The 21166-nt window shown below is 36.8% G+C and overlaps 1 protein-coding gene across 3 annotated transcripts; it reads left to right on the top strand.

The window, feature by feature from the left end:
• The first annotated feature begins 18696 nt into the window (after positions 1-18696).
• LOC130948618 (uncharacterized) lies at positions 18697-20990 on the top strand. Of its 3 annotated transcripts, none has more exons than XM_057877414.1 (3): positions 18697-18887; positions 19097-19306; positions 20403-20990. In XM_057877414.1, exons 2-3 carry the CDS (start codon positions 19115-19117, stop codon positions 20760-20762), a joined length of 552 nt encoding a protein of 183 aa, XP_057733397.1. In that variant the 5' UTR covers positions 18697-18887; positions 19097-19114; the 3' UTR covers positions 20763-20990. The 3 variants fall into 3 exon arrangements, with proteins under 3 accessions (XP_057733397.1, XP_057733395.1, XP_057733396.1); XM_057877412.1 differs by having other exon boundaries at positions 18703-18887; positions 19102-19306; XM_057877413.1 differs by having other exon boundaries at positions 18703-18887; positions 19090-19306.
• The last annotated feature ends 176 nt before the right edge of the window (positions 20991-21166 follow it).

The following is a 21166-nucleotide window of genomic DNA, read 5'->3' as shown; positions in this document are numbered from 1 at the left end:
ATTTTATTTTACTTTCGAATTTTTTTAATGGAGTTTTGATGTTCTTGTATTATGTGGATTTTAATGTTGATTTGAATATTAATATGAGTTAAAAACTTTTTCAAAATTAATTGATATTAACCGATAAATAATTGCTTCCCTAATTATACTCAATATATTATAGGGTATATTTGTTTTAGCATTTAAAAAATAAAAAATACGTTTAAATTTTTTAAACGCTTCAATTTTTGATTTAGCTATTTTTTTTTCCTGTAAACACAGAGGTGATTTTGTACGACAAATCCTAGCTATAATAGTTGCCTAATATTAAACAACCTAAACTGCTATCATTCCTGTAAACACAGAGGTGATTTTGAAGTTACGCAATGGTTGTTGCTGGCGCCACTCTCAGATTTTATCAAAACCCTTAGTTTGTTTAGTTCTCTTTTCATGGTTCTGCAACTGATGATTCTTTCGGTTATCAGATGCAAAAAAAATGCTGAGATTAATTCAGGTTCATATCAGAACCAGCTATTAAATAGGCAAAGTCAAGATTACGTTGCTCAAGAAAATGCAAATGGTTTTCTCTGGAAGAAATAATGAATATGCGAATAATAATAATAATATCGTTGCGCGTGGTGGAAATTTTTGATGGTGTGAGTGATGGAGTGGTTGCTGAGAATGACGATGAGTCAGCAGGAGGTAGTTAGTCTGAGTCAGCATGAGTTTGTTATGCTGTTACAACTTACAAGTATTTGGGAGGACCTGGAAGTCAGTTAGCTTGTGCTGTAAGAAATGTGTATAACTGAAAATATGACAAATTCATCATTTTCCGTCATTGTTTCTGATTCCACTTCTCTCTCAATAACGAACCTGGGTCTGATGCCTTTAACAAATTCGAGTTTATGAATATAAAGCTGCAGAGACTTCTCATGCTGAGAATGATAATATATATATGCTTTGCTTAAAGGTATGAAGTCACAGATGAAAGAAGCCGGCTAGATTCCGGAGACATAGACCAAGAAGGGAAAGAAGAAAGCTCTTCTTGCCCATAGTGAGAGACTTGCTGTTGCTTATGGACTCCTTAGAAGCTCTGCTCGCTCTCCTATTAGGGTAATTAAGAACCTCCGAGTTAATGCACTGAAAATTATTTCTAACATTGTGGGCAGAGAACTCATCATAAGAGATGCTAAAATGTTCCACCATTTTAAAGAGGGGCTATGTTCTTGCAGTGATTATTGGTCAACAACATGAACTTAGCTACTCTAACGCTTCTTAGTGTTGACAATCCCGTTTGTTAATAACTTGTTAGGCTAATATATTAAAACTGAAGGGGCTGCAATTTGTGTAAGCATAGTTTTATATTGTACATGTTAAGATGTAGTCTCGATCGACATGGAACAAATCTTATAATTGCTGCTTACCGTTCCCATGATTGATTTGCAATATTTATGTTGTTATTTATAGTAATTAAAATCCAGTTGTCCAGGTTTAGAAGTATTTCTTTTCAACCACACTTTTTTCTGTTAATAAAACAGAAAGATTTAACAAAATCGTTGCTAATATATCATTATGTTCTAGATTCTAATATAGCTTTTTGAGTTAGCTTGAAAGGCATTTTAAGTTTTCACTCCTATGAGTGCAATTGAGCAGAGAGCAAGTAAAATATGTTAGCTAAGCGTGGAGCTTGGAGCGGTTCTGAATTCTGATTATGGTGAATGGTTGGAGCCATGGGGAGAGCTTCAACAAGTTCTCCTTCGAGATGTGACCACAGCTGGTTGGGCTGTTTCCATTTTTTTCCTCTGGTGGTTGTTCTTGAATTGTTTAGACACCAAAAAGGGCAATAAATTGATTATAACAAATTTTAAGTACTGCCTCCTATATTTAGATGATGATGATTCTTCTTTTTCTCTTCTCCCCTCAAGAAAGGAATAATCTCCTATCATAACAGAAGAAAGACACTAGGTCTCTACAATTTATGTCTATCTCATAATAGAATTGTATTGCTTAAGAAAATAAATGGATTGTTCAAGGAAATTGTTCGATAGACTTAGACAATCTATCTATCTATCTATTTATCTATTTTGTGTTTGTTTAGGTGTTATTAAATTGATGAAAAAAAATTTCTTTTAGTTTGTTTGATAAATTTTTATTAATAAAGTAAAAACATTAGAAAAATAAAAAACAAAAGTATTTTTGAGAAATTACAATATATATTTTTTAAAAGACTTAAAAAAAGATGTTTTCACATAATAAATAAATAAAAAAATATTTTTATATTGTTATACCTAAACATAATTGATAGATAAAATATATTTTTGCATAAAATATCTAAATATAAAATTATTTTTACTTTTCTGTAAAATCTTTTAAAAAAAGATAATTCAAAAAAAAAATCTTTTCTCACCTAAACAAATTCGTTGATATTTCATCTATTATTTTATTACCATACAAGTTTTTCTATAAGTTATAATTTTTGTAGAACTTTTAATTAATTTTTTTATTATTCCTGGTTGTTGAAATCTAAAATTGTCCAAATAATTACATATTATTATTATTATTATTATTATTATTATTATTATTATTATTATTATTATTATTATTATTATTATTATTATTATTATTATATTTTTTTAAAAAATAATAAAAATAAAAATTATAAAAATCACAAAAATAATTTTATTTCAATATTTCTTTTACATCAGTATCCAAAAAAAAAAGAAAAAAATAAGCAAGGTCAGAGACAAAATCTTTGTTAAGAAAAATATGTATTAGTGTGTACTATCAATTTAAAAATTTTAGCCAAAATATGTATTAGAAGATGAATTTTTACTTCAAATCGCATTGATTAAACTATGATTTTTCTATAAACATCAAGATGCATCAACGAAAAAAGGAGAGATTGAAGAAGAAAGAAGAGTAAAAAAAAATAGATCTGGATTTGTTTTTATAAAAAGAGTTAGAAAAAGGATTTGAGAAGAAAAGATTTCAAAGAGAGAGTTAAAAAATAAAAAATTTAGTGAGAAAAAAAATAATTTAGAGATATCATTATTGGTTGTGAGTATATAACTAGTTTTAATATTTTAGATTTTAATAAATAAATATAATAGTTATTTTAAATATTTTAATATTTTAAATTTTACTAAATAAATATAGTAGTTATTTTAAAAAAAATCATATTAAAATATTAAGATTCAACAGTTGATCTCACAAATTGGTTTTTCAATTATTGAGTTTTACCATATAAATTAAACAATAATAAAAATTATAATTTTAAAAAAATTAAAAGATTTAAATTTTAAAATAACTATTATATTATTTAATGAGATTTAAAATATTAAATTTTTAAATATATAATCAAAAATAATTTGATAAATTCGTTTAAATAAAAAAAATTTCCTATAAAAAATTTACAATGTGAAAATGTAAAATTTGAGGTAGGGGATATATTTTTAAAATTAAAAATTTTAATTTTATGAATGCCTATAAAGTTTAGTAAATAATTGTAAATAGATTAATAATTGTCTTGTGTGATTGAATTTTTTGTTGTGGAAGTGAATGGTAATTGATTTTGGTGTTAGTGTGATGATAATTGAATGCGTGTGAATTGAGATTTGTTTAACGGTTATGTGCATCTTGCAAGATTGTTTGGGAATGAATGCTTGTTGAAAGTTCTAATTTTTACTTAATAACGTTGTGATTGGTTGCTGAATTAAATTATGATGAGTAATGAAGTTTGATGAATGATAAATAAATTGAGGGTGAATTTATAAACTGAGTTCCTAAAATTGATTTCCTAACTAAAGTAGTAATTTGAAAGGTTTATAAATAATTTTACAATGACTGAAATTATACGGTGATAAAATATGTTGATTATTGAGAACTTTTTTATTTGATAATTGTTAAAAAAAGTTGATAAATTGATGAAATTGAGGAAATTCTTAAAAGGTGGTTAAGTCCACTTTTAAAATAGGTTATGTCCAAATTTTTATAAAAAAGTAAAAGAAAGAGTTGAAGGATAATTGAAGAAAAGATTAAAGTTAATGAAATGTTAAGTCAAGTTAAAGAAAAGTTAATGTTAAGAAAAAGATTGAGGTTGAGAAAAGGTTAGGGACAAGTTGAGAAAAAGGAATAAAAGAAAAGGAGAGAACTAAGAGGAGTTATAGAGATTGAGAACTAATAACTGAAAGAAACGGTTAAAGAAAAAAGAACAGAGAAAGAAACTGAAAAAGGTTTACAAAAAGAAAAAGTTGAAAGAAAAATGTTAATTGGGCTTTGGTGCCAACTATATAGTAAGAACGGTGATACGTAGTGCTCATTTGAGACATTGAGTACGGTCTAGTGAGGACAGCGAATACAAGATGCTTATGGAGGGAATATTTTGGTTTTCCTATGAGGACGGTGAATACTAAATACTCATAGAGGGAATGATTTTCAAACATAGAGACGGCGATGCGTAGCGCTTATTTCGGAGATGTGGTTGAGAGCAGGTAGCTAACCGACACATGAGCTCATGACCTGTTTAGGATAGACATTTATCATATGTATTTGTATAAAATATTTGGGTGTACTTTATATTATTGTGATGTGTTATTTATGAATTTCTTGTTGTATGATTCATGTGTGAATTGCTTGTCACTTCATATTATGTGTTTTGCTTGTGCTTGTTACTATATCAATAGGATAAAACTGACGTGAATTGAGTTTGTACATGTTAAGAATTTAAAGAAAGTAATTAATTATTTAAAGTAAAACCAAAAGCATTTTTAAAGGCTTGATAAAAATAAATTTCTTGAGTAAGTTAATTATTTGCATTTTATTTTTTATTTTTATGGTATTCACATTCTCTACTGAAAATGTGTGGATCTATTTTCACTCCAAAATTTTTAACTCTTTCAGTGACATATGAAGACTTATTATAAAGTTGTGAAAGCATACAAGAGTTAATTGCGAGTCAAGTTATTGTAGAGTTTATTGTCTCTTACCTTTATTACTTGAAGTTTTTATTTCTCTACAGATGAATGGGTATTGTATTTGAGTTATATCTAAATTTATTAAAATAATTATAATATATTATTATTAGTAATCATGTGAATATATATTTGCATGAACATATTTTGTTTAATGAATAGATGTTATAATGTATTTGTTACTGTGGGTAACCGGAGATTAATAAGATGGATGGCTTTGGTTGGCCCAATCGTCCGCGGATGGTGGCTTCCGAGCTGATTTGCACGTTGGAGCCTCCTTCCGACTTGTGTTCGTGAGTGAATGGGGGGTGGTACCTGCAAAGACACTCTGATGCCTAAGTTAGCAAGGGTGTGAGCAGGTCTAGAGAGTATTGGGCTTAGAGATATCTGAGAGGTGTCAGTGTATTTATAGTGGTGAGCCAATAACCACCGTTGGAGTAGTGCCATATTTTTAGGGTGTTAACCGTCCCATTATCTTAGGGAGGTTATGATATGGCTCGATAAAGTAGTTAGAGAGATTTTAGGGGCAGTTACTCATTTGAATGAGTGCTTATCTGCCAACTATTTTCCGTCCCGACCTCTTGGGAGTAGGTCGGGTTTAACACCGACTTCTTAGTGTGAAGGTTGGTGCTTAGTAAGGCTCAATCCTCTGGACTAGGCCTTTCATTTGGACCTTGGGCCTTTATTATTGGGCCAGGGTATGAACAGTGCCCCTACTTGAACCCAAGATCTTTATAAGACTTGGGTTCGAGTATTTTTACTCGGGGTCGTAGTCGACTTTGTGGAGGACTGACGTGATTTTCTGAAACCGACATGACTTTTTCGTGTCTTTTCGGTTCTGACAGTTACGTCTAATCAAGCGTCGTGTCCGTTAGGAATGTGCGTAGGCTTTCGTATCCCCTTAGGGATTCTCGTTTTTTATTCTTTTTCCGTTTTTCTTTGTAGGTTTTCGTCGCGTTTTTAGAAAAATGTCTTCTGTAGAAGCTCTTTCTCAATGGGTTGATGTCACAGTCCTAAGAGAGGAACCTTTGGTCGATGCGGAGTTTATTACTCATCTTCGTACTCACCACAGGATTTGTGTTTCTGAGGATGATGAGCCAAAATATGAGTTGGTAGTCCCGGGTCCAGAAGACCGGGTTTGTTTTGGGAGGGCCAATGAGGCGGCCCCTCATTTTTTCTTTATGTATGAATGTATGATCACCCGTCTGGGTGTCTTTCTTCCTTTTTCGGATTTTGAGATGTCTGTTTTGCACCACTGTCGAGTTGTCCCTACCCAACTTCACCCCAATTCTTGGGGTTTTCTGAAAATTTATCAATTTATTAGTCAAGCTTTGGACTTCCCGACCTCTTTGAGGATTTTCTTTTTTCTTTTCCATATGACTAAGCCCTTTAGTGGGCTAAACAACAAGCAGCAATGGGTGTCCTTCCGAGCCATACAAGGTCGGAGAATTTTCACCCTTTTTAACGAATCCTTCCATGACTTCAAAAATTATTTTTTCAAAGTGCAAGCTGTAGAGGGTCACCACCCCTTTTTTCTGGATGATAACTCTTCTCCTCGCTTTCCCTTATACTGGCTGGAGGCCTCCCCTTGTGAGAAATATGGTCTAGATGACCTGGATGAAGTAGAGGCTGCCATTGTGGGGTTCCTCCGAGAAGTGTGGGGGAGGGCCCCATATTTGGATACTAAAAAGTTTCTCCAAGGGTCTCCGACCTTTATCCAAGCGCAGCTAGGTAGCTTTTTCTTGTTTGTTAAATTCCCGACTTGTCAACTGATCATTCCGATTTGTTTGATTCCTTAGCTATTGTTTTTCTTTTTCAGAAATGGCAAAGACAAACGCTCAAGAATCTTTTCAGAGAGTTCAGGAGGCCAAAGCCAAGTCTCGCGCTCGGGCTGGTGGTGCCAGGGTTATCTCTCCTCCTCCTCCTCCTCGGAACGTGGGGACTCTTTCCAAGCCCATTGTGATTTCTTCTTCAGCTCCCCCTCAGCCGCTCCCCGTCGTCCGACCTTCCCCTGATCCAAAGAAGCGCAAGACTTTAGAGTCTGGCTCTTCTGGTGAGGTTAAGGCGGATGCTATTACGTTCGTCCGAAAGAATATCTATCCCCATGCTCGTATAAGCATGGATGATATGTCTGTTCGGAGCCACCTTACCACGATGATCGAGGAGAGTCTCAAAGCGGCGGGGGTTTGTGGCAAACTCTTGGATATCTTTGAGAAGGCTCCTCTCAGCTCTTTAGGGACGACCTCGAGGGTCGAGGAGCTGGAAGGAAGGCTTCGTTCATATCAAGAGCATGAGGGAGAGTTGAAGAAGGAGATCGCCAAGCTAAGGGAGGAGAGAGATACCTTCCGGGAGAAAGGGAAGGTTTTGCAGGCCCAATGCAACATGGAGATGGAGTTGAGAAAAACAGCGCAGGCCAGCTATCAAAGTTTATTCAATGATCTTGTGTCTGTGAAGAATGATCTGCTGAATTCTCGGAAGGCGTATGATGAGTTGGAGGACTCTATTGCTGACGGCGCCGAGGAATCTTGGAGGATTTTCCTGGAGCAAGTCAGGGTGATTGCTCCCGACTTGGATCTTTCTCCTTTACATCCTGACAAAGTTGTTATTGATGGTGCCATCGTGGATCCTCCTGCCCCCGTAATCGTTTCCGAGTCAGAATTGAAGACTCGGGGGCAGAGGATTATTGAGTCCCCTCCTCGTTCTAAAGACGCTACGAGTTCTTCAGTAGATCCTCCTATCTCTTCATCTCCCATGGATGCCTCTGGCGGCGCTCCTCCTGATTCTGGTGGTGGTGATCCTTCTTCTAAAAAATGATTAGTGGCTATTTGGGGGTCCGGCCTGTGGGCCCCCCATTTTTAAACTCTTTATTTATTTCTGTTTGGTAGTGCTGTTTGAACAATTTTTTTTTTGCCTTCCTAGGCCGTAAACAAAAATATTAAGAAATACCCCTTTTTTGATAAGGGGTTTTTAAGTTAACAAAATGGATACCCTTTTTTTTGGATAAGGGTTTAGATTACCTTATGCGTGTATGCTTTTTAATTTTCTGAAGTCCCCTTGATCTTTTCTTGAAAACCTTTCCTTTTGGCCTGTTTGTTTTTCTGAGCCTTTTGTTTAAGGACTTTTGGGACAGCCTTTAAACTTTTTCGTAAGTTTTTCAATCTCTTTTTGTTATTCCTCATGCTCAACTATGTTTTATTGAGTTTTTATGACTTAGGTTATTTTTGCGATGCGTTTTTTTTCTGCTCGGTTTTTCACTCCAACTTTTGAGCCAAAGTGTTTTCGAGCTTCTTCGCTCGGAGTTTTGTTTCGACTTTATGAGTCGAGTTGTTTCCGAGCTGTTTACGATCGGCTTGTATAACCTCTTTACACCGACTTGTACCTCGTCGTTTTATCCTGACGACCATCTAGGTCGGTTCATGGGATTTTCACGTTTTGTCGAGCTTAAGTCGGCGCGTTTCGTAGAAAAGACTTAGAAAAACTAGAAAGGAATTTATAAGAGATATTGTAGATGAGAAAAGATCTTTATTAATTGGGGAGGTACCTTCTTGCTACTAAGGGTTTTAATAGCCTATTTTTCCTTAGCCTCTACTATGATGCCTCGTTAAAAACCATTCTCCAGAAAAAACCCTTTTGGGAAAAAAAATCATGAAGTTGGGAAAAGAGTACATCAGGGAGTAGAGTTCGCTTTTGACTGTAGTACCTTTTCATATTACAAGCATGCCACGACCTCGGGAATTCAGTGCCGTTCAGGTCGGTTATTTTATAATAACCTTTTCCTAAAACTTCATTGACTTTGGATGGTCCCTTCCAATTTACGGCGAGCTTTCCTTCTACTGATTTGTTGACTCCGATGTCGTTTCTGATTAAGACCAAGTCATCTGGAGCAAATGTTCTTCGAATGACTTTCTTGTTGTACCTTGTGATCATCCTTTGCTTCAACGCTGCTTCTCTTATCTGGGCGTCTTCTCGGACTTCGGGGAGCAAGTCAAGCTCCTCTTTGTGCCCCTTTATGTTTCCGATCTCATTATGGAGAATTACCCTTGGGCTTTGCTCATTGATTTCTATTGGTATCATTGCTTCTACGCCATAGACTAGTCGGAAGGGCGTTTCTCCAGTGGCGGATTGAGGCGTTGTCCTGTAAGCCCATAATACTTGGGGGAGCTCTTCGGCCCAAGCTCCTTTTGCTTCTTGCAATCTTTTCTTTAGTCCTGCCAGTATGACTTTGTTGGCTGCCTCGGCTTGCCCATTGGCTTGTGGGTGCTCCACCGAGGTGAACTGATGTTTGATTTTCATACTGGCTACTAAGCTTCTGAAGGTAGCATCGGTGAATTGGGTTCCATTATCCGTAGTGATGGAATAAGGTATCCCATATCTTGTGATGATATTTTTGTAGAGGAACCTCCGACTTCTTTGAGCGGTGATGGTGGCCAATGGTTCTGCTTCTATCCACTTTGTGAAATAATCTATTCCCACGATCAGGTATTTGACTTGTCCTGGCGCTTGGGGAAAAGGACCTAACAAATCCATTCCCCATTTTGCAAAAGGCCATGGAGAAGTAATACTGATAAGCTCTTCTGGTGGAGCTACGTGGAAATTTGCATGCATCTGACATGGTTGACATTTTTTCACAAATTCTGTAGCATCTTTCTGCAAGGTCGGCCAATAGAATCCCGCTCGGATTACTTTCCTGGCTAGTGACCTTGCTCCGAGATGGTTTCCGCATATTCCACTATGTACTTCCTCCAACACCTCGTCAGTTCTTGAGGTCGGTACACACTTTAATAGTGGTGTTGATATCCCCCTTCTGTAGAGGATATTTCTCACCAAGGTGTAGTGTTGTGCTTCCCTTCGGATCTTTTTAGCTTCTTTCTCCTCTTTAGGGAGGATGTCGAATTTCATGTATTCAACTAAGGGGTTCATCCATCCGAGGTCTAAACCGACTACCTTAAGTACTTCTTGCTTGTCTTTTATTACTGAGGGTTCCTGAAGGGTTTCTTGGATCAGGCTTCTGTTGTTCCCTCCTGGTTTGGTACTTGCTAACTTAGATAGGGCGTCTGCTCTGCTGTTCAGATCCCGAGTTATGTGTTTGACCTCGGTTTCTGCAAAGTGCCCAAGGTATTCCAAAGTTTTTTCCAAGTACCTCTTCATATTTGGGTCCTTTGCCTGATACTCTCCACTTATTTGGGAGGTTACCACTTGTGAGTCGCTGTATATCATCACCTTTGTAGCACCGACTTCTTCTGCTAGTTTTAGTCCAGCAATCAAGGCTTCGTATTCTGCCTGATTATTTGAAGCTGGGAATTCAAATTTTAAGAAAACCTCTATCTGGGTTCCTCTTTCATCTACCAATATTATGCCTGCGCCGCTTCCCATTTTGTTGGAAGATCCATCTACATAGAGTTCCCATGTAGTTGGTTTTTCCTCCTGATCCCCTGCGTATTCTGCAACGAAGTCGGCGAGGCATTGAGCTTTAATAGCCGTCCGAGTTTCATATCTTAAGTCGAACTCGGAAAGCTCTATTGCCCATTGGACCATTCTCCCTGCAACATCCGTCTTTTGGAGGATTTGCTTCTTGGGTTGGTTCGTACGGACTCTTATTGTATGAGCCTGAAAGTAGGGTCGTAGCCTTCGTGAGGCTATTACTAAGGAGTAGGCAAACTTCTCTAGTTTGTGGTACCTTAGTTCAGGGCCTTGTAGAACTTTACTGCTGAAGTAGACTGGATGTTGTCTGACCTTGTCTTCTTTTATCAGGGCTGATGAGACAGCCTTGTTTGCTACGGACAAGTACAGGACGAGGTCTTTCCCAGGTATTGGTCGGGTTAGAATAGGAGGTTGGCTTAGAAACTTTTTGAACTCCTGGAATGCCTCCTCACATTCAGGAGTCCATTCGAATTGGCATCCCTTTCTTAATAAAGAAAATAGAGGAAGGGATTTTAGTGCCGATCCTGCCAAAAATCTGGAGAGGGCTGCAAGTCGGCCGTTTAGCTGCTGGACTTCTCTCAAACAAGTCGGACTTTTCATTTCTAGGATGGCTCTACACTTGTCGGGATTAGCTTCGATCCCTCTTTGTGTTAGCATAAACCCTAGAAATTTCCCTGCCTCCACCGCGAAGGCGCACTTTGCGGGATTTAGTCTCATCCCGTGCAGCCTTATGGTGTCAAAGACTTGAGAGAGGTCTGACAAGAGGTCGACTTCCTTCTTGGTCTTTACCAGCATATCGTCGACGTATACTTCCATTAGACTCCCCAGATGAGGGGAAAACACTTTATTCATCAACCTTTGATACGTGGCCCCTGCATTCTTTAATCCGAATGGCATGACCACGTAGCAGAAATTAGCTCTGGGTGTGATGAATGATGTTTTCTCCTGGTCGGGCTTATACATCGGGATTTGATTATATCCCGAGTAGGCGTCCATGAACGATAAGTATTGGTACCCCGAGCTAGAATCTACTATGGTATCAATACTTGGTAGGGGATAAGGGTCCTTGGGACATGCCTTATTTAAGTCGGTGTAGTCGACACACATTCTCCATTTGCCATTCTGTTTTTTGACTAGCACTGTATTGGCTAGCCATGTTGGGTACTTGACTTCTCTAATGAAGCCAGCTTCCAGGAGTGCATGTACTTGTTCTTCTATTATTAGGGTTCGTTCTGGGCCGAGCTTCCGTCTTCTTTGCTGCACAGGTCGGGATCCCGGATAAACCGAGAGTTTGTGGGACATGAGCTCGGGATCTATCCCGGGCATGTTCGAGGCCTTCCAGGCAAAGAGGTCGGAGTTATCTCTTAGGAGCTTAGTCAATCCTTGTTTTAGGGTTTCCCCTAGATTGGCTCCTATATGAGTATTTTTTCCTTCCTCCTTACTGACCTGTATCTCCTCGGTTTTTCCTCCCGGTTGTGGTCGCAGCTCTTCTTTGGCCCTTGCACCCCCGAGTTCTATTGTGTGAACTTCTCTGCCTTTTCCTCTTAGATTTAGGCTTTCATTGTAGCACTTCCTTGCCAACTTTTGATCTCCCCTTACCGTTGCTATTCCCGCTAAGGTCGGGAATTTCATGCAGAGGTGAGGAGTAGATACCACTGCTCCGAGTCGGTTGAGGGTAGTTCTGCCGATTAAAGCATTATATGCTGACCCCACATCAATGACTATGAAGTCTATACTCAGAGTCTTTGATTTTTCCCCTTTTCCAAAAGTAGTGTGAAGGGGCAAAAATCCTAGTGGTTTTATTGGCGTGTCCCCTAATCCGTATAGGGTGTCGGGGTAGGCTCTTAATTCTTTCTCGTCCAACCCTAGCTTGTCAAAAGCGGGCTTAAAGAGGATGTCCGCTGAGCTTCCTTGGTCTACTAGGGTTTTGTGGAGATGGGCATTGGCTAGGATCATGGTTATTACCACTGGATCATCGTGTCCAGGGATTATTCCTTGCCCATCTTCTTTAGTGAATAAAATGGTAGGGAGGTCGGATGACTCTTCTCCGACCTGATAAACTCTTTTGAGATGTCTTTTGCGAGAGGATTTGGTAAGTCCCCCTCCCGCGAACCCTCCTGAGATCATATGGATATGTCTTTCTGGAGTTTGCGGTGGTGGGTCTCTTCTATCCATGTCATCTCGCTTTCTCTTTCCATGACCGTCCGACCTTTCTATGAGATATTTATCCAGCCGACCTTCTCTAGCCAGCTTTTCTATCACATTTTTAAGGTCGTAACAGTCGTTTGTGGAGTGACCATATATTTTATGGTACTCGCAGTAGTCGTTGCGGCTCTCCCCTTTTTTATTTTTAATGGGTCTAGGGGGTGGCAGTCTCTCCGTGTTACAAATCTCTCTGTATACGTCCACTATAGAAACTTTCAGAGGAGTATAAGAGTGATATTTTCTTGGCCTTTCGAGACCGAGTTCTTCCTTTTTCTTGGCTTCCCTTTCCCTCTCTTTTGTTGAGGGAGGGGGCCCAGGTCGCCAACTCAGGTCTCTTAATTTGGCGTTTTCCTCCATGTTGATGTACTTTTCAGCTCTTTCTTGTACATCACTCAAGGAGGTGGGGTGTCTTTTGGATATGGACTGCGACAAGGGACCTTCTCTAAGCCCATTAACTAACCCCATTATTACTGCTTCAGTGGGAAGGTCCTGAATCTCCAAACATGCTTTGTTGAACCTTTCCATGTAGGCTCGTAAAGATTCTCCGGCCTCCTGTTTTATTCCCAGAAGGCTCGGTGCATGTTTCACTTTGTCCTTCTGGATCGAGAACCTCATCAAAAACTTCCTTGAGAGATCTTTAAAGCTAGTAACCGACCTCGGGGGGAGGCTATCGAACCACTTCATTGCTGCTTTCGATAAAGTGGTCGGGAAGGCTTTGCATCGCGTAGCGTCGGAAGCGTCAGCTAAGTACATCCGACTTTTGAAGTTGCTCAGATGATGCTTTGGATCTGTGGTTCCGTCGTAGAGGTCCATATCAGGGCTTTTGAAGTTCCTTGGAACTTTTGCCTTCATTATGTCCTCGCTGAAAGGGTCCTCCCCGCCTAAGGGTGGCTCTTCTTGTTCGTCACGGGAGTTGCGACTTTTGAGGGAGGATTCCAACTTTAAGAGTTTTCTTTCTAACTCTTTTCGTCGTTCCATCTCCTCTTTTAGGCTCTTTTCAGTTTCCTTTTGCCGCTCTCGTTCCTGCTCTAACTGCTCTAGGCGGCTGTGGACTAATCCCATGAGTTCATTTACATGGGGTGGTCCTTCTTTTTCTGACTCGTGCCCTTCTGAGGAGTTTACCTTCGGGTTCTTTACTCCGGAGGTGCCTTCCCTGTGTTGATTATCGATTTCCTGGTGAAAGGTGAGGTTCACATCGTTGTTGCCTGTGTCCAGATTCTCTTGTTCAGAATCTGTCTCCACATGGCCTTCTTCGTGGGATCTATCCGCCATCGATGGATGATCTCTCGGGTCCCCGGCAACGGCGCCAATGTTACTGTGGGTAACTGGAGATTAATAAGATGGATGGCTTTGGTTGGCCCAATCGTCCGCGGATGGTGGCTTCCGAGCTGGTTTGCACGTTGGAGCCTCCTTCCGACTTGTGTTCGTGAGTGAATGGGGGGTGGTACCTGCAAAGACACTCCGATGCCTAAGTTAGCAAGGGTGTGAGCAGGTCTAGAGAGTATTGGGCTTAGAGATACCTGAGGGGTGTCAGTGTATTTATAGTGGTGAGCCAATAACCACCGTTGGAGTAGTGCCATATTTTTAGGGTGTTAACCGTCCCATTATCTTAGGGAGGTTATGATATGGCTCGATAAAGTAGTTAGAGAGATTTTAGGGGCAGTTACTCATTTGAATGAGTGCTTATCTGCCAACTATTCTCCGTCCCGACCTCTTGGGAGTAGGTCGGGTTTAACACCGACTTCTTAGTGTGAAGGTTGGTGCTTAGTAAGGCTCAATCCTCTGGACTAGGCCTTTCATTTGGACCTTGGGCCTTTATTATTGGGTCAGGGTATGAACAGTATTATTAGTAATTCTATGTATATATATTATTTGAATATCTTTGTGCCTGATGGTTGATGAAAAAAGAAAACAAAATTTATGGACTTTTTCTTAAATCTATAAATAAGTTAATGTTGTAAAGACTCAATATTAAATAGATAATAAAATAAAAATGTTAGTAAAATCTTTCTTTTAGTATGATCATGACATGCTAGAAGTTGTGTCGTTACATAAATCACTATAAAAGAATGATGTGTTCACATCGAATTGGTGTAAATGCCAGTACTTTACAATTGAAATTGCCATCACAACTGTGAAAGTATTCATTTTCACAATAGGAATAAATGTATCTTTATAGTCCATTTCACGAGTTTGAAAAAACCCTATACCACAACTCGTGCCTTGTACCTCTTTACGGACCCATCTAGATTGAGTTGAGTTTAAAAACCCATTTGCACCCCATTACTTTCTTACCGTCAGGGAACTTAGTCAGAGTCCAGGTCTTATTGTTCTTTAGAGCAAAAAGTTTATTATCTATGGTTAACTTTCAATTATCACTTGTAACAGCTTCATCATAATTTCTATGTTCTACATGCATGAGTTTATCTAATGCATATATTTTAGGTTCAAGTGACACCACTTTTGATGTAACTACTTGTGAGATAGAATTTTATAGTGATAGATTGTGAGTAACTGAATTAATTATTGAAGTTATCATGCAATGAAAATCTTTTAAGTATGTTGGTGACCTTTTTGTCCTATTTGATCTTTAAGATCAGTATGGTATGGATAAATTATTCTTGAGATATCAAATGTTGAGCCTCTAAGGATGAATCTAAGTGAGTATCATTATAATCGTTTAGAGCTTATTGATCTATGATAAACTCACTTGAGTCAGAAACAATGTGATCACTATGAGATGCAACAATTGGTGTATCATTGTGTGGTGTCGTATCTAATATAACATTATGTGATATAGGTGCATATGTGAAAGTGTTATGCAATGTTTTACTAAAATAGTCATTGTAAGTGATGTCAAAAGGGTCTGTGAATGCAGGTATGCTAGTTGGTGTGTGCTTTGGGTCTTGGCCTAATTTAGAGAAAGCACTTGATGCAAAAGGTATGACATTTTCAGAAAAAGTAACATTTTCAAAAAGAAAAATTTCTCTCTTTGATAGATCATATAACAAATAACTTTTTATTTCTGGTTTATATTCAAGATGTACACATTTTTTGGCCTTTTTATCAAGTTTTTTCTAATGAGCAGTCAAAGTTACAGCATATACCAAGTAGCCAAACATCCTAATGTATTCAATCTCAGGTAATTTTTCTTTTAATTTTTTATAAAGAGACACATTTTGCAAAAGAGTGTTTGGTATATGATTAAGAATGTGGATCACATGTGCTGCTGTATATGTGAAATATTTTGGCACATTGTTTGAAATATTAGTGCTTTAGTTATTTTTAAAATGTGTTGATGTTTTCGTTTTATAATTTTATTTTGTTGAGAAGTCTCAACACATGTTGTTTGATGCACTATGTCTTTAAAATTGTAGAAAGAATTTAACTTAAATTCAAGGTCATTATCTGTTCTAATTTTTTTTACAGAAACATTGAATTGTGTTTGGAGAAGATTAACAAAATTTTTCACAAGAGAAGCTATCTCAACCTTTGATTTCATGAAAAAAGTCAAAGTCTATCTACTTTTGTCATTAATTATAGGAAAAAAATATGTATCCTCTAACGGAGACAGTTCCAATGTGGCCCAGATATTCTTTGTTTTGCATAGTGACATGAGTCACATGGTCCAAAGGATCCTTTATTTTCAAAAAATTATAAGAATTTTGCATCACATTTATTCTCTAAGATGGGACGTATCTTAATCTAAGATACTAAATTGCTTTTGAATCATCTTTGCTGGAGTTGCAAGGCAATACCATAAATGACAATGCTAATATAACGTTTGTTGCTGTGATTGGTTTTAAATTCTCAAATGCATATAATCACTTTTTTGTTCATCTATTCCAATCCTCTTCTTAGAAATTTTATCCTATATATCACTGTTAGAATCATCGAAAATAATCTTACATTTTAGATCACTGGTTAACTTTGACACCAAAATTAGCTTGAACTTAAATTTTGGAACAAACAATGCATATACTAAATGAAATTGTGTAGTGAACTCTGGCTGCGTTTCTTTATGAGAACAAGACAAAACAAGATATTAAGAACAAGACATAAATGACAGAGACATAAAATTTAGTGTTCTTGTATTCTATTTAGTAATAAAATAGAACAAATAATGAAAATCTAATTTATTTTTATTTTTTTCATTCAAAAAATTTGAGAAGAAAGTATATAATAAAAAAGTATAATTATAAAAAATTAACAAGCATAACAAAAAAAATAAAAAATAAATTATGTCTCTTATTAGTGTCTCTATGTCATTTCTGTCAAGATGGACACAAAATACACTAATTCAGTGTTTCTGGACATAATGTCTTTGTCCATGTCTCATCTATCAAACACGATTTTGTATCTCTGTGTCCTTGCCTTAATGTTCCATCCTTGTAAACAAATGCAGCCTATGATACTAGTTATATCTATGACAATTTGAGTTCCACAGGTAAGTTTATATGTACATGTTTAATGTAGTAGAGACTTTTAAATGCTTGAATTGAATATAAAACATGGTCAATGGCTCCTGAGTCAATGACCCAAGAGTTGTGGCTAAAAGTGGCTAATGGCATGAGAAATGCAATACATTGGCTATATGGTAATGTAATGGTTTGATTGTGACTTTGTTGTTGCAATTTTTGTTTCTCTAAAAATGCCAATAATGCCAACTTTTGGTTTGTAGAAAATATGATCTTAAAGTCATTCTGAACTTCCTGAGGTACATTGTTGATTTCTTCATCTTGCTCATTAATAATTATATTGTTCACTATACTTTTTCCATTTCTAGCTCTCATATGGTGTGAAAGACTATTTTTTCGTAATATGTCCTTTGTATGACCACTTTTCTTACAAAAAACATATTGCTTGTATCATTGAGTTCTGCCTCCTCTTCCATATGAGGTTCTACCACCTCTACCCCATCTCATATTCTGGCTTGCTTGGGGTTTATAGTAAAATTTGACTTTACATCTGTATTGGCCATTTAGGTTTTATATTCAATTGGTTCTACATTCTGTCTTTTTTATTGTAGAAGTAACAAAAAGGAAACATCAACATGGAAAAGCAGCTTCATGTGCATTACTTGTGATCTTACAATAGTATATTGATCACTGAGACCTTTCAATAGTCTTACCACACACAGATTTTATTTGTACATCCTCACAATTTTAAGTCTAGAGTCATACTCTCCAACACATAACTTGCATGTTGGTACGGAAGAAAATTTATTTAGTTCTTCCCATAATTCCTTCAATTTGTTGAAGTATGCAGTGATGCTCAAATCACCTTACTTGGTTGCAAACAATTCTTCTGACAACTCAATTATTCAAAACAAATCATCCTACCAATATCTGTGCTTTAAAGCCTTCCATATGTCAACAACAATGTTTATCCACATGACACTTCTTGCTATCTCATCCCGCTTAATGGCGGGTTAGCGGCTAAGTCTGTCAAATCTTTTTTTTATAAATAATTAAATATTAAACAATATATATAATTTCACAACTATTTCAATAAATTTATAATTTCTAAAGACATAAAAAAATTATAATTTTTAAATTCACAAACATTAAAGTCTTTATTATTAAAAATATATAATAAACATAATCATAAACCAAGTTTTTAAAACAAAATAATAAAACCAACATTGTCCAAAGTAAAACAAACATTGTCCAAAACATATAATTAAACATTTTTAAGTTTATAATCAATCAAATATAAAACATAATCCAAAATATAACTTATAACATCTTTAATTATCATCTTCATCTTCTTGTAGATTAATAACATTATAAAAATTTGTAAAAAAACTATCCCAACAAAAAAATTTTCTGGCTCGCTTGGAAAACCTGCCCTGTCCGCCGAAGTTCACGGATTAAGCGATGCGAGTTAGACGAATTTTTTAAATTTATCGAATTTAAATTTTCAGCCTAATCCACCTTTTTCAATAAATTACACAAACCGACAAGTAAATTTTGGCCCGTTTACTACCCCTAGCGCGAGCCATCAAAAGTTAAAAAAATAAAGGTAATATGTACCCAAAAAAAATTAAAATAAAGGTAACTAAGATCAATCTTATTATACAAGATCTAAAATATTAAAAGATTGCAAATGACGTGGGTCGCCACGCTGTCGGCACAATTTAAGATTCCTACGTTGTTCTCTTCCATGGAAAAGAAAAAACTCTACACAAGCACACGACAAAATCGTGAATTGGTTCACGCAAAATAGGAAATTTGGGGTTCCTTCCGTCTGGATTCCAATTCCGTCGACCAATTCCCATTCTATTCGCAATCTCCTTGGAACCGGTTTCAGGTTTGATCGATTTCTTCGTTCTTGCTTTTCCCACACTTTTATCGATACCCATACCCTTGACATTGATTTGATCCAACGCAAGTTGGGTGCTTTTTTGGTTGAAATTTAGATTTTTAGATACCCTTTTCTCCCTAAGTTAATGAGATTTCATTGGAATAGCTAATTGGTTTGCGTGATTATTGATTAAGTGATTAATCTCAAGAGTGAAGTGTAGGTAGAGGAAGAAGATGGGGGCAATGGCATCGCGGTTCTGGTTCATGTTGTTCCCTGCAAAGGAGTATAAGATTGTTGTTGTTGGTTTGGATAATGCTGGGAAGACCACTACCCTTTACAAGTTGCATCTTGGTGAGGTTGTCACTACCAACCCTACTGTTGGTAGCAATGTTGAAGAGGTTGTCTACAAGAACATTCGATTCGAGGTGCCTTTCACTTACTTAACCTTCTTTCATCAATTCACACCATTCACTTTGTTTTAATGTGCTTATCCTCCTTCAATGCTTCCCTTTCATCTACCTGTTGTTTACTTATTTAGTATTGTTGGTGATTGGGTAAGGGGTTGTGTATGTGTATAAATATTTTACCTTTTCTGGGTGGGAGAGTGGGGGTAGTATGCTACACTAGAAGCCTTATTTAGAGTTGGTTAGATATAGTTACCAGTTGTTACTCACTTTTCTCATCGTCAGTAAAATTCACTTCTAGTTTTTTGTTTTTTATATTTAAAATCTTGTTCTGGAGATGGTTGGATGAAACATGTGTACTGAAGATAGTTGTTGACGAAATTTGTGGATATTAATCAGTTTTCATGTGTTATTTCTCTGTTTTCTAAGACTGTTTTGGATACTGTTAAGTCTCAAAATATCAAATCACCATTTCGGCCTATTTCATTGAATGCTGGGTGTTTCTGTTTGTGTGGGAATGATCTCCTCTCAATAGTTTACCATTTTCTAATGTTGTTTTACTAATTTTGTCTTATATTGTTGGGAAGGGAGGGGGTTAGTTTGTTACTGGAAGATGATAACATTTGTTACACCTTTCTTTGGATAGAGGAAGAAATTTTATAAGAATAAGAGAACATACAAAAGAGGGCCATCCTTGCATGGATGCAAAAGGTATTAGCCAAGAATCAAGATGGAAAAAAAAAAAAAAGAAAAAAAGCTTAGTTAGCTATAACAGTGCATGCCAATCTCTTTGAATATCCGCTAAAGAAACATGTCATGAGCAATGAAGCGAAGCTAAGAAAAATGATACTATCCCAAATTAAATCGACAGTTGAAAAGGAAGACATCTCCTTATGACTTAAAACTATGTTTCTACTTCTATTCTTTTGGTTTTCTAAAGGCTGACAGTTTCAACCTTCGCTCGAGTTCTTGCCAATTATTTTTCAAATTTGTCCTGTATTCCTGGTGACAATATACATTCTGCATATTTTCATGAAGTTAGCATGTTGTAAAACAGTTACAAGCTTTGCTACTGTGCATGGTGACCGTATTACTCACTCTGTTTTCTTCATTTCAGGTTTGGGATCTAGGCGGACAAGAACGACTCCGGACATCATGGGCAACATATTATCGAGGAACACATGCTGTGATTGCGGTGATAGATAGTAGCGATAGAGCAAGGATCTCTATTATGAAGGATGAACTTTTCAGGTTGCTGGGGCACGACGAATTGCAGCACTCAGTCATCCTCGTCTTTGCCAATAAACAAGATATCAAGGATGCCATGACACCTGCTGAGATCACCGATGCACTATCTCTTCACAGCATCAAGGATCATGATTGGCATATACAAGCGTGTTGTGCCCTCACTGGAGAAGGGTTGTATGATGGTCTTGGATGGATTGCCGGGCGAGTAACCGGCAAGGCACCATCGTGATTGTAGGATTTGCTGGAGTCTTTTGAACGAGATTCATTTTTCATGTACTGAATTGATGTGATTACTGATTAGTTACAAAAGTATATGTATCATTTATACTTTGACGAGTCGACCACTCAAGCCAAACAAGTGTCTTTGGATTAGTTATGAAAGATTATTCAATAGTTGACTATATATGTATACAGTATACTTGATATTTTAAAATCGACTATGATAGAATTTGTTTTATGTTTGGATGTTAAATAGCTAGAAGACTGAAAAAAAAAACCGAACTCTCTTTTTTATTTTATTTTATTTTATTTTTTGAAGCTAGAAGGAGAAAATTCCTTGATGGACTTCTATGATGGTCAGTTAAAGTACACTGATCCGTACCAATTCTTTGTCTAATGTCATTAGATGGTTGC

Source organism: Arachis stenosperma, chromosome 9 (assembly GCF_014773155.1).
Source record: "Arachis stenosperma cultivar V10309 chromosome 9, arast.V10309.gnm1.PFL2, whole genome shotgun sequence".
NCBI classification, from domain to species: Eukaryota; Viridiplantae; Streptophyta; class Magnoliopsida; order Fabales; family Fabaceae; genus Arachis; species Arachis stenosperma.
This window is presented reverse-complemented; position numbering and strand designations above follow the sequence as displayed.

Excerpts from the sequence above, each read along its gene's own strand:
- LOC130948618 (XM_057877414.1), top strand. The coding sequence starts at position 19,115 with ATGGGGGCAATGGCATCGCGGTTCTGGTTCATGTTGTTCCCTGCAAAG. Across the intron at positions 19,307-20,402 it reads ACAAGAACATTCGATTCGAG|GTTTGGGATCTAGGCGGACA; the intron begins GTGCCTTTCACT and ends TCTTCATTTCAG.